General features: G+C 39.1%; 1 protein-coding gene across 6 annotated transcripts in view; it reads right to left on the reverse strand.

Annotated features, from left to right (window-relative positions):
- cd2ap (CD2-associated protein) overlaps positions 1–13,777 on the reverse strand; it is a 105,232-nt gene that overhangs the window by 56,934 nt on the left and 34,521 nt on the right. For all 6 annotated transcript variants that reach the window (XM_072911938.1, XM_072911937.1, XM_072911936.1 and 3 more), the window contains 3 exons: positions 7,362–7,462; positions 6,821–6,947; positions 6,406–6,563 (listed from right to left, as the gene is read on the reverse strand). In XM_072911938.1, coding sequence (XP_072768039.1) covers positions 6,406–6,563; positions 6,821–6,947; positions 7,362–7,462 — 386 coding nt within the window. The remainder of the gene's footprint in view (positions 1–6,405; positions 6,564–6,820; positions 6,948–7,361; positions 7,463–13,777) is intronic.

Genomic DNA, 13,777 nt, shown 5'->3' on the forward strand with positions numbered 1-13,777 from the left:
CACATAAGTCAACATTCCTTGAACTGACTGACTTGCACCACATAAGTCAACATTCCTTGAACTGACTGACTTACACCACATAAGTCAACATTCCTTGAACTGACTGACTTACACCACATAAGTCAACATTCCTTGAACTGACTGACTTACACCACATAAGTCAACATTCCTTGGACTGACTGACTTACACCACATAAGTCAACATTCCTTGAACTGACTGACTTACACCACATAAGTCAACATTCCTTGAACTGACTGACTTACACCACATAAGTCAACATTCCTTGAACTGACTGACTTACACCACATAAGTCAACATTCCTTGAACTGACTGACTTACACCACATAAGTCAACATTCCTTGAACTGACTGACTTACACCACATAAGTCAACATTCCTTGAACTGACTGACTTACACCACATAAGTCAACATTCCTTGAACTGACTGACTTACACCACATAAGTCAACATTCCTTGAACTGACTGACTTACACCACATAAGTCAACATTCCTTGAACTGACTGACTTACACCACATAAGTCAACATTCCTTGAACTGACTGACTTACACCACATAAGTCAACATTCCTTGAACTGACTGACTTACACCACATAAGTCAACATTCCTTGAACTGACTGACTTACACCACATAAGTCAACATTCCTTGAACTGACTGACTTACACCACATAAGTCAACATTCCTTGGACTGACTGACTTACACCACATAAGTCAACATTCCTTGAACTGACTGACTTACACCACATAAGTCAACATTCCTTGAACTGACTGACTTACACCACATAAGTCAACATTCCTTGAACTGACTGACTTACACCACATAAGTCAACATTCCTTGAACTGACTGACTTACACCACATAAGTCAACATTCCTTGAACTGACTGACTTACACCACATAAGTCAACATTCCTTGAACTAACTGACTTACACCACATAAGTCAACATTCCTTGAACTGACTGACTTACACCACATAAATCAACATTCCTTGAACTGACTGACTTACACCACATAAGTCAACATTCCTTGAACTGACTGACTTACACCACATAAGTCAACATTCCTTGAACTGACTGACTTACACCACATAAGTCAACATTCCTTGAACTGACTGACTTACACCACATAAGTCAACATTCCTTGAACTGACTGACTTACACCACATAAGTCAACATTCCTTGGACTGACTGACTTACACCACATAAGTCAACATTCCTTGAACTGACTGACTTGCACCACATAAGTCAACATTCCTTGAACTGACTGACTTACACCACATAAGTCAACATTCCTTGGACTGACTGACTTACACCACATAAGTCAACATTCCTTGAACTGACTGACTTACACCACATAAGTCAACATTCCTTGAACTGACTGACTTACACCACATAAGTCAACATTCCTTGAACTGACTGACTTACACCACATAAGTCAACATTCCTTGAACTGACTGACTTACACCACATAAGTCAACATTCCTTGAACTGACTGACTTACACCACATAAGTCAACATTCCTTGAACTGACTGACTTACACCACATAAGTCAACATTCCTTGAACTAACTGACTTACACCACATAAGTCAACATTCCTTGAACTGACTGACTTACACCACATAAATCAACATTCCTTGAACTGACTGACTTACACCACATAAGTCAACATTCCTTGAACTGACTGACTTACACCACATAAGTCAACATTCCTTGAACTGACTGACTTACACCACATAAGTCAACATTCCTTGAACTGACTGACTTACACCACATAAGTCAACATTCCTTGAACTGACTGACTTACACCACATAAGTCAACATTCCTTGAACTGACTGACTTACACCACATAAGTCAACATTCCTTGAACTGACTGACTTACACCACATAAGTCAACATTCCTTGGACTGACTGACTTACACCACATAAGTCAACATTCCTTGAACTGACTGACTTACACCACATAAGTCAACATTCCTTGAACTGACTGACTTACACCACATAAGTCAACATTCCTTGAACTGACTGACTTACACCACATAAGTCAACATTCCTTGAACTGACTGACTTACACCACATAAGTCAACATTCCTTGAACTGACTGACTTACACCACATAAGTCAACATTCCTTGGACTGACTGACTTACACCACATAAGTCAACATTCCTTGAACTGACTGACTTACACCACATAAGTCAACATTCCTTGGATTGACTGACTTACACCACATAAGTCAACATTCCTTGAACTGACTGACTTACACCACATAAGTCAACATTCCTTGAACTGACTGACTTACACCACATAAGTCAACATTCCTTGAACTGACTGACTTACACCACATAAGTCAACATTCCTTGAACTGACTGACTTACACCACATAAGTCAACATTCCTTGAACTGACTGACTTACACCACATAAGTCAACATTCCTTGAACTAACTGACTTACACCACATAAGTCAACATTCCTTGAACTGACTGACTTACACCACATAAGTCAACATTCCTTGAACTGACTGACTTACACCACATAAGTCAACATTCCTTGGACTGACTGACTTACACCACATAAGTCAACATTCCTTGGACTGACTGACTTACACCACATAAGTCAACATTCCTTGGACTGACTGACTTACACCACATAAGTCAACATTCCTTGAACTGACTGACTTACACCACATAAGTCAACATTCCTTGAACTGACTGACTTACACCACATAAGTCAACATTCCTTGAACTGACTGACTTACACCACATAAGTCAACATTCCTTGGACTGACTGACTTACACCACATAAGTCAACATTCCTTGGACTGACTGACTTACACCACATAAGTCAACATTCCTTGGACTGACTGACTTACACCACATAAGTCAACATTCCTTGGACTGACTGACTTACACCACATAAGTCAACATTCCTTGAACTGACTGACTTACACCACATAAGTCAACATTCCTTGAACTGACTGACTTACACCACATAAGTCAACATTCCTTGAACTGACTGACTTGCACCACATAAGCAGGTGAAGCCATCACTAGACGCAAACTAGCCATAGTAATTTAAGGATAATTGGGGGTAATACTTCTAACCTACAGCCACCACCACAAGGAAATATTCCACCTTTTATTGCATTGATCAAAACAGTCAATAATAAACAATAACTAAACAAAATCAATACTGAAATCTTGTTCCCCTCAAAGTCCTCCTGTGTCCAGGGAATGATGTGTCCAGGTGTGAATGCATGATGAAAGTATCTTACCACCAGCCGGTGTGAATGAATGATGAAAGTAGCTTACCACCAGCAGGTGTGAATGAATGATGAAAGTAGCTTACCACCAGCAGGTGTGAATGAATGATGAAAGTATCTTACCACCAGTAGGTGTGAATGAATGATGAAAGTATCTTACCACCAGCAGGTGTGAATGAATGATGAAAGTATCTTACCATCACCAGGTGTGAATGAATGATGAAAGTATCTTACCACCAGCAGGTGTGAATGAATGATGAAAGTAGCTTACCACCAGCAGGTGTGAATGAATGATGAAAGTAGCTTACCACCAGCAGGTGTGAATGAATGCTGAAAGTAGTTTACCACCAGCAGGTGTGAATGAATGATGAAAGTATCTTACCATCACCAGGTGTGAATGAATGATGAAAGTATCTTACCATCACCAGGTGTGAATGAATGATGAAAGTATCTTACCACCAGCAGGTGTGAATGAATGATGAAAGTAGCTTACCACCAGCAGGTGTGAATGAATGCTGAAAGTAGTTTACCACCAGCAGGTGTGAATGAATGATGAAAGTATCTTACCATCACCAGGTGTGAATGAATGATGAAAGTATCTTACCACCAGCAGGTGTGAATGAATGATGAAAGTAGCTTACCACCAGCAGGTGTGAATGAATGATGAAAGTAGCTTACCACCAGCAGGTGTGAATGAATGCTGAAAGTAGTTTACCACCAGCAGGTGTGAATGAATGATGAAAGTATCTTACCATCACCAGGTGTGAATGAATGATGAAAGTATCTTACCACCACCAGGTGTGAATGAATGATGAAAGTATCTTACCACCAGCAGGTGTGAATGAATGATGAAAGTATCTTACCACCACCAGGTGTGAATGAATGATGAAAGTAGCTTACCACCACCAGGTGTGAATGAATGATGAAAGTATCTTACCACCAGCAGGTGTGAATGAATGATGAAAGTATCTTACCACCAGCAGGTGTGAATGAATGATGAAAGTAGCTTACCACCAGCAGGTGTGAATGAATGATGGCTTCTCACTTCTCTGTGAAGCGCTTTGAGTGTCTAGAAAAGCGCTATATAAATCTAAACCATTATTATTATTATTACAGTTCTAACTTATATATGTCAGTAAACTCACTATGAAAACACCAAAAACTACCGGTTAAAGAAAAAAGGCGGGAAGAAGATACTGTCCAAGTGGAGGCACGTAAATAAGAGCGCCCACAAAACGGTGCACCCTGAAGAGACTGTCAGAAAGTGAGTTGAAGATGATGTGTAAAACATCATGGATGCCACATTTTGAGCAAAGAAGCAGCATTACATGTTATGTAGACCACAAGGAAGTCTTTTACTTTTAGAAAATAATCATAATAATACGACTCCTTTAATGCGCCTTATAATCCGGTGGGCCCTATGGTTGTAAAAATAGAGTACTGGAGAAGCAAGCTAGCACTAGCCAGCCTAAGTGCTAGGATAAAAATACAAGAGCCCTTAAAGGGGAACATCATCACCAGACCTATGTAAGCGTCAATATATACCTTCATGTTGCAGAAAAAAGACCATATATCTTTTTAACTGATTTCCGAACTCTAAATGGGTGAATTTTGGCGAATTAAACGCCTTTCTAATATTCGCTCTTGGAGCGATGACGTCACAACGGGAAGCAATCCGCCATTTTCTCAAACACCGAGTCAAATCAGCTGTTATTTTCCGTTTTTCGACTGTTTTCCATACCTTGGAGACATCATGCCTCGTCGGTGTGTTGTCGGAGGGTGTAACAACACCAACAGGGACGGATTCAAGTTGCACCAGTGGCCTAAAGATGCCAAAGTGGCAAGAAATTGGACGTTTGTTCCGCACACTTTACCCACGAAAGCTATGCTACGACAGAGATGGCAAGAATGTGTGGATATCCTGCGACACTCAAAGCAGATGCATTTCCAACCATAAAGTCAAAGAAATCTGCCGCCAGACCCCCATTGAATCTGCCGGAGTGTGTGAGCAATTCAGGGACAAAGGACCTCGCTAGCACGGCAAGCAATGGCGGCAGTTTGTTCCCGCAGACGAGCGAGCTAAACCCCCTGGATGTCTTGGCTCACACCGTCCCGAAGATGATCAAGAGAAGAATATCGACCCTAGCTTCCCTGGCCTGCTGACATGAGGGTATGTCTACAGAATATATTAATTGATGAAAACTGGGCTGTCTGCACTCTCAAAGTGCATGTTGTTGCCAAATGTATTTCATATGCTGTAAACCTAGTTCATAGTTGTAAGTTTCCTTTAATGCCAAACAAACACATACCAATCGTTGGTTAGAAGGCGATCGCCCAATTCGTCCTCGCTTTCTCCCGTGTCGCTGGCTGTCGTGTCGTTTTCGTCGTTTTCGCTTGCATACGGTTCAAAGCGATATGGCTCAATAGCTTCAGTTTCTTCTTCAATTTGGTTTTTGCTACCTGCCTCCACACTACAACCATCCGTTTCAATACATGCGTAATCTGTTGAATCGCTTAAGCCGCTGAAATCCGAGTCTGAATCCGAGCTAATGTCGCTATAGCTTGCTGTTCTTTCCGCCATGTTTGTTTGTGTTGGCTTCACTATGTGACGTCACAGGAAAATGGACGGGTGGTTAAAATCAGGCACTTTGAAGCTTTTTTTAGGGATATTGCGTGATGGGTAAAATTTTGAAAAAAATTTCGAAAAATATAATAAGCCACTGGGAACTGATTTTTAATGGTTTTAACCCTTCTGAAATTGTGATAATGTTCCCCTTTAACCTCTTTCCCCAGTAAAACCCCACATTCCCCAATTGAAAGTTGGAAGATGTAATCACAGTACAACTAGGATGTTCAACATTAGAGAGAACCAGCTGTACTCCAAAGAAATATCACACCAGGAAGTGAATTTAACACGTTGTTTCTTCATCATTAAAAAAACACTAACACTAGTAGAAGATATTCACTCCAAAAAAAATAATATGGCACTTAAGTATCCAGAGCAATATAATGATATAACATATTTCTTCTGCCAAGAAAGTCTAGTGTGTACTCACTCTTGTCTCATTTTCAATGTTGCGTGCAAAAAAGCAGAGTAAAAACATGCAACAATCAAATAATTACACTCACCGTGTCCTTTTTCTCTTCTGTTTCCAAGTTGGGTATTCGGATTCTTGATTTTAAAGAGCCATCTTTGAAAATATTCCCATAACCGATACGTTGGACTTTCTTGGGCTGCACAATAGCACCATTGCCTGCAGCAGACTGGCTGCTGTCTACACCTCCATCTGTGGAAGAAATGTACATTGTCATGTTTTCCCTGAAGAAATGTACTTTGTCATGCTTTCCCTGAAGCTACTAACAATGGCACCACTCCTAACATGAACCATTTCAAACTGCTCATAATCAATCTAAAGTTGTGCTTACTTAAAGAACAGAAACACGTTGAACAACTTCTCTGCTCTGAACTTTGAACAACAATACATATGCAGCTCCATCTAGTATTGCTTTAATGAGCTGCACACAAGCATTTACTCATCCATACCAGCATCTTCTGCTGTGGTGTCATTCACGTCGCCATTGTCTTTGCTGGGATCCACTTCTTTTACAAAGTTAGACGGGAAGAGTCCTGACTTGTTGTTTAGGACTCCACTCCACCAGCCCTCTTCAACCTGCACACACATTCAACTCATAGCTGGATCATTTCTCTCTGTATTCCTTCAGCATTGAAATACATTTTTTTTAGTATAGCGCTTTTCAGAGTACTCAAAGACGCTTTACAGGATAACAAATGTAATAATATAAAATACAGGAAATATAAGAGCAGTACATTGTAAAATACATAATAATACAGGACAATTACAAGACAAGACATTACAAGACACAGAACACTAATCACTAATCACAGGTTAAAAGCAGATCTGAATAGGTGTGTTTTAAGAAGGCTTTTGAAGGTGGGAAGGTCTGGCCAGGTTACTTGTTACTTGGTCAAGTCACAACTACAAAGGCCAATAAAACATTATTTAACAGCTCACCAAAAATAATATTTTCGAGCAAAGCATATGGTCAGGTAGTGTGTAAAATACCTCTTCAGTGACGTCCACAATGTCCCCCACTTTCAGCTCCAGCTCATCTTCATTCACTGGCTGATAGTCATACAAGGCTCTGCACAGTCTCTTCTTGGGCTCTGTGGAAATAACTGATAGTCATACAAGGCTCTGCACAGTCTCTTCTTGGGCTCTGTGGAAATAACTGATAGTCATACAAGGCTCTGCACAGTCTCTTCTTGGGCTCTGTGGAAATAACTGATAGTCATACAAGGCTCTGCACAGTCTCTTCTTGGGCTCTGTGGAAATAACTGATAGTCATACAAGGCTCTGCACAGTCTCTTCTTGGGCTCTGTGGAAATAACTGATAGTCATACAAGGCTCCGCACAGTCTCTTCTTGGGCTATGTGGAAATAACTGATAGTCATACAAGGCTCTGCACAGTCTCTTCTTGGGCTCTGTGGAAATAACTGATAGTCATACAAGGCTCTGCACAGTCTCTTCTTGGGCTCTGTGGAAATAACTGATAGTCATACAAGGCTCTGCACAGTCTCTTCTTGGGCTCTGTGGAAATAACGGATAGTCATACAAGGCTCTGCACAGTCTCTTCTTGGACTCTGTGGAAATAAAGAGTTGACATGTTCATATGCGCAGGGCCTGCCTCCAGGATTCAAACAAAAGAGGGCGGTATGAGAACCAAGATGTGAGACATCAACAAAGTGTAACATGTAGGAAGTGATTAAGAAAATGGCAAAAACAAGAAACACCTGGAAAAAAAAACAGAGACTGCCTGCTGAAACTGTGGTACCTGACAACAATGAGTAAGCCCCTCTTTTCATTGGTGGAGAAAGAATGACACTTTGTGGTATTCATATGGCCCTTTACTATAAACACTTACATTATACATTTACCATCTTTACTATAAACATTTACATTATACATTTACCATCTCTACTATAAACTCTTACATTATACATTTACCATCTGCACACATTCACACACTGATGGTGGAAGCATCGGGCTACACAACTTCTAACAAGTGGTAGGCTATAGGCTACACAACTTCTAACAAGTGGTAGGCTATAGGCTACACAACTTCTAACAAGTGGTAGGATATAGGCTACACAACTTCTAACAAGTGGTAGGCTATAGGCTACACAACTTCTAACAAGTGGTAGGCTATAGGCTACACAACAGCTGAGGACACAATAGCACAGCTAATGTAAACTGAAGTAATTGTGGCCACTACGTGTCTCCAAAAAACAATTAGCACTCTACCTCTACCTGATTAAAGGGGACTAGGGTGGTCATGGTAGATTAAAAGGGACTAGGGTGGTCATGGTAACCACAAGGTCTATGCAGCTCAGTTGTAATGTCCTTAGAGCCTTGGTCATCTAGCAAAACATCCTTCATAGACTTGTTGAACTTCCACACTTCCTACACCCTAGTGGAAAATATAAGTGGCTAATTGGGCTGAAGATGGACATTTTCACTTGAAGGAGAGTCATTTTGTTTACTTGGAGTGGCACAAACAGCTAGCCATGTCACTAAATACAGTTCTGCTCTCTATTGCTTTGGTGCATGCATGTGAATCTAAGGACATGTAATTAGTATTATTATTATTCTTTTTGTATTGTTTCAGTTTTGTAAACTCCCCAAGACGTCAGCATGGAGTTATTGAGTCTGTTTAGCTGATTGGAGAGCTCAGCGAGTGAGACCATGACCATGACTTCTGTTTGTTCTAATCAGCTGTTTTACTGCCGTTTTACAGCCACTGTTTGGAAACAATTAAGGTATGTCAACTATTGTCTACAAAATATTTGGTATTTGTATACATCTCCAGCTTATATAGTCCGGTGTGACTACCTAATGCAAACATATTTATTTATTCTAAAAATTTGGTGGGTGTGGCTTTAATGTTGGTGCGCTCTAAAGCCCAGAAAATGTGTTACTAATAATGAACAAAACCACAAAGATTTGTCTTTATATATGTGTTTAACATTTTTGTAGCCTTTTTATTAGACAGTATCAGTACATTATGTCACCACCTCTGTGACCCCAACACCCAGCTAGTAAATTGCCGATGTGTGGGCAACACCATGTTTTACCTAACATAAGGAATAATTGTGATTATTATTTTGGCCACTGTCGTACAGTATATCCACACCGCTATTTTACATTGTGTATCAAAGTGTCACTTCTCCAGTGTTGTCCCATCCAAAGATATAACATATTTAAAGAAAAGTGGGGTTTGTGAATTTAAAACATTCAACATAGTTTGGATCAGTGTCAGGACATAGCACCACTCTACAACATGGGTGTGTACAACATGCACCAACTTGATCTATTTTTAAAACCAATGACTTCACTTTGTAATAAATGACTGGATGACTAAGCACAATTAAAAACTAAATCATTAGAGGAGAACTGCACTTTTTATTGTATTTAACCTTACAATGAATGTCTCTTTTTTTATGCATTTTAAATAATAAATAAACGCTTGCAGTACATAGCTAACAATGCATATAATGGGGACCAATATAGTCCTCTAAAAAACAATCCAAAAATCAACAATGTTTTATATACATGCTGTAAGTATATAATGTAATGTAGCAACATTTATAATAACATGTAATATATACATGATGTAAGTATATATGTCATGTAGTAACATTCATAATAACATGTCCAAACCCGATCCATATGAGTTGGGGAATTGTGTTAGATGTAAATATAAACGGAATACAATGATTTGCAAATCATTTTCAAGCCATATTCAGTTGAATATGCTACAAAGACAACATATTTGATGTTCAAACTGATAAACTTTTTTTTTTTTTGCAAATAATCATTAACTTTAGAATTTGACACCAGCAACACGTGACAAAGAAGTTGTGAAAGGTGGCAATAAATACTGATAAAGTTGAGGAATGCTCATCAAACACTTATTTGGAACATCCCACAGGTGTGCAGGCTAATTGGGAACAGGTGGGTGCCATGATTGGGTATAAAAGTAGATTCCATGAAATGCTCAGTCATTCACAAACAAGGATGGGGCGAGGGTCACCACTTTGTCAACAAATGCGTGAGCAAATTGTTGAACAGTTTAAGAAAAACCTTTCTCAACCAGCTATTGCAAGGAATTTAAGGATTTCACCATCTACGCTCCGTAATATCATCAAAGGGTTCAGAGAATCTGGAGAAATCACTGCACGTAAGCAGCTAAGCCCGTGACCTTCCATCCCTCAGACTGTACTGCATCAACAAGTGACATCAGTGTGTAAAGGATATCACCACATGGGCTCAGCAACACTTCAGAAACCCACTGTCAGTAACTACTGTTGGTCGCTACATCTGTAAGTGCAAGTTAAAACTCTCCTATGCAAGGCGAAAACCGTTTATCAACAACACCCAGAAACGCCGTCGGCTTCGCTGGGCCTGAGCTCATCTAAGATGGACTGATACAAAGTGGAAAAGTGTTCTGTGGTCTGACGAGTCCACATTTCAAATTGTTTTTGGAAACTGTGGACGTCGTGTCCTCCGGACCAAAGAGGAAAGGAACCATCCGGATTGTTGTAGGCGCAAAGTGTAAAAGGCAGCATGTGTGATGGTATGGGGGTGTATTAGTGCCCAAGACATGGGTAACTTACACATCTGTGAAGGCACCATTAATGCTGAAAGGTACATACAGGTTTTGGAGCAACATATGTTGCCATCCAAGCAACGTTACCATGGACGCCCCTGCTTATTTCAGCAAGACAATGCCAAGCCATATGTTACATCAACGTGGCTTCATAGTAAAAGAGTGCGGGTACTAGACTGGCCTGCCTGTAGTCCAGACCTGTCCCCCATTGAAAATGTGTGAAGCCTAAAATAGCACAACGGAGACCCCCGGACTGTTGAACAACTTAAGCTGTACATCAAGCAAGAATGGGAAAGAATTCCACCTGAGAAGCTTCAAAAATGTGTCTCCTCAGTTCCCAAACCTTTACTGAGTGTTGTTAAAAGGAAAGGCCATGTAACACAGTGGTGAACATGCCCTTTCCCAACTACTTTGGCACGTGTTGCAGCCATGAAATTCTAAGTTAATGATTATTTGCAAAAAAAAAAAAAAGTTTATGAGTTTGAACATCAAATATGTTGTCTTTGTAGTGCATTCAATTGAATATGGCTTGAAAGTGATTTGCAAATCATTGTATTCCGTTTATATTTACATCTAACACAATTTCCCAACTCATATGGAAACGGGGTTTGTAATATATACATGATGTAAGTATATATGTCATGTAGTAACATTCATATTAACATGTAATATATACATGATGTAAGTATATATGTCAAGTAGTAACATTCATAATAACATGTAATATATACATGATGTAAGTATATATGTCATGTAGTAACATTCATAATAACATGTAATATATACATGATGTAAGTATATATGTCATGTAGTAACATTCATAATAACATGTAATATATACATGATGTAAGTATATATGTCATGTAGTAACATTCATAATAACATGTAATATATACATGATGTAAGTATATATGTCATGTAGTAACATTCATAATAACATGTAATATATACATGATGTAAGTATATATGTCATGTAGTAACATTCATAATAACATGTAATATATACATGATGTAAGTATATATGTCATGTAGTAACATTCATAATAACATGTAGTATATAGTGTATTTGGTCATTTTGAGCAATACAGCGGTGCAATGATATCAGAGTACATTACAATTGCTATTTCTTTCAACTACAACTACTAATTATGGCAGATTTCAAGAGAGCCAACAACAACAACTACTTTGGGACAAATGATGAGCCAGAACCTTCTATTTTTGAGCATGAGCATAACGAGGACGGGGTACAAGTTTTAGAAGCTGAATGAAGCATACCCAGCTTTAGTGAAACACGAAGCATAATGTAGCACTATAGCTAAGTGTTTAACATGATATACACACTACGGATATAATAAAACAATCACTTATGTCGCAATGTCGTTAGTTGTCTAGTTAGTACCAGTGGAATTTCACAAGTTAGAATACACAAAAATAGAGAAAGACGTTACAAAGTTCCAAAAACAAAAGTGCAGTTAACTTTTAAGAAGTCACAGTGGTTGTGATCATTACCTGCATGTTCATCACTACACTTGTCTATTCTTATTGGAACAAAGCAGTGATCAGTGCTACAGACCTGTTGTAAAGTGTCTATTCTTATTGGAACAAAGCAGTGATCAGTGCTACAGACATGTTGTAAAGTGTCTATTCTTATTGGAACAAAGCAGTGATCAGTGCTACAGACATGTTGTAAAGTGTCTATTCTTATTGGAACAAAGCAGTGATCAGTGCTACAGACATGTTGTAAAGTGTCTATTCTTATTGGAACAAAGCAGTGATCAGTGCTACAGACATGTTGTAAAGTGTCTATTCTTATTGGAACAAAGCAGTGATCAGTGCTACAGACATGTTGTAAAGTGTCTATTCTTATTGGAACAAAGCAGTGATCAGTGCTACAGACCTGTTGTAAAGTGTCTATTCTTATTGGAACAAAGCAGTGATCAGTGCTACAGACATGCTGTAAAGTGTCTATTCTTATTGGAACAAAGCAGTGATCAGTGCTACAGACCTGTTGTAAAGTGTCTATTCTTATTGGAACAAAGCAGTGATCAGTGCTACAGACATGCTGTAAAGTGTCTATTCTTATTGGAACAAAGCAGTGATCAGTGCTACAGACCTGTTGTAAAGTGTCTATTCTTATTGGAACAAAGCAGTGATCAGTGCTACAGACATGTTGTAAAGTGTCTATTCTTATTGGAACAAAGCAGTGATCAGTGCTACAGACATGTTGTAAAGTGTCTATTCTTATTGGAACAAAGCAGTGATCAGTGCTACAGACCTGTTGTAAAGTGTCTATTCTTATTGGAACAAAGCAGTGATCAGTGCTACAGACATGCTGTAAAGTGTCTATTCTTATTGGAACAAAGCAGTGATCAGTGCTACAGACCTGTTGTAAAGTGTCTATTCTTATTGGAACAAAGCAGTGATCAGTGCTACAGACATGTTGTAAAGTGTCTATTCTTATTGGAACAAAGCAGTGATCAGTGCTACAGACATGTTGTAAAGTGTCTATTCTTATTGGAACAAAGCAGTGATCAGAGCTACAGACATGTTGTAAAGTGTCTATTCTTATTGGAACAAAGCAGTGATCAGTGCTACAGACATGTTGTAAAGTGTCTATTCTTATTGGAACAAAGCAGTGATCAGTGCTACAGACATGTTGTAAAGTGTCTATTCTTATTGGAACAAAGCAGTGATCAGTGCTACAGACATGTTGAAAAGTGTCTATTCTTATTGGAACAAAGCAGTGATCAGTGCTACAGACATGTTGTAAAGTGTCTATTCTTATTAGAACAAAGCAGTGATCAGTGCTACA

This window comes from Nerophis lumbriciformis, linkage group LG29 (assembly GCF_033978685.3).
Source record: "Nerophis lumbriciformis linkage group LG29, RoL_Nlum_v2.1, whole genome shotgun sequence".
NCBI lineage: Eukaryota > Metazoa > Chordata > Actinopteri > Syngnathiformes > Syngnathidae > Nerophis > Nerophis lumbriciformis.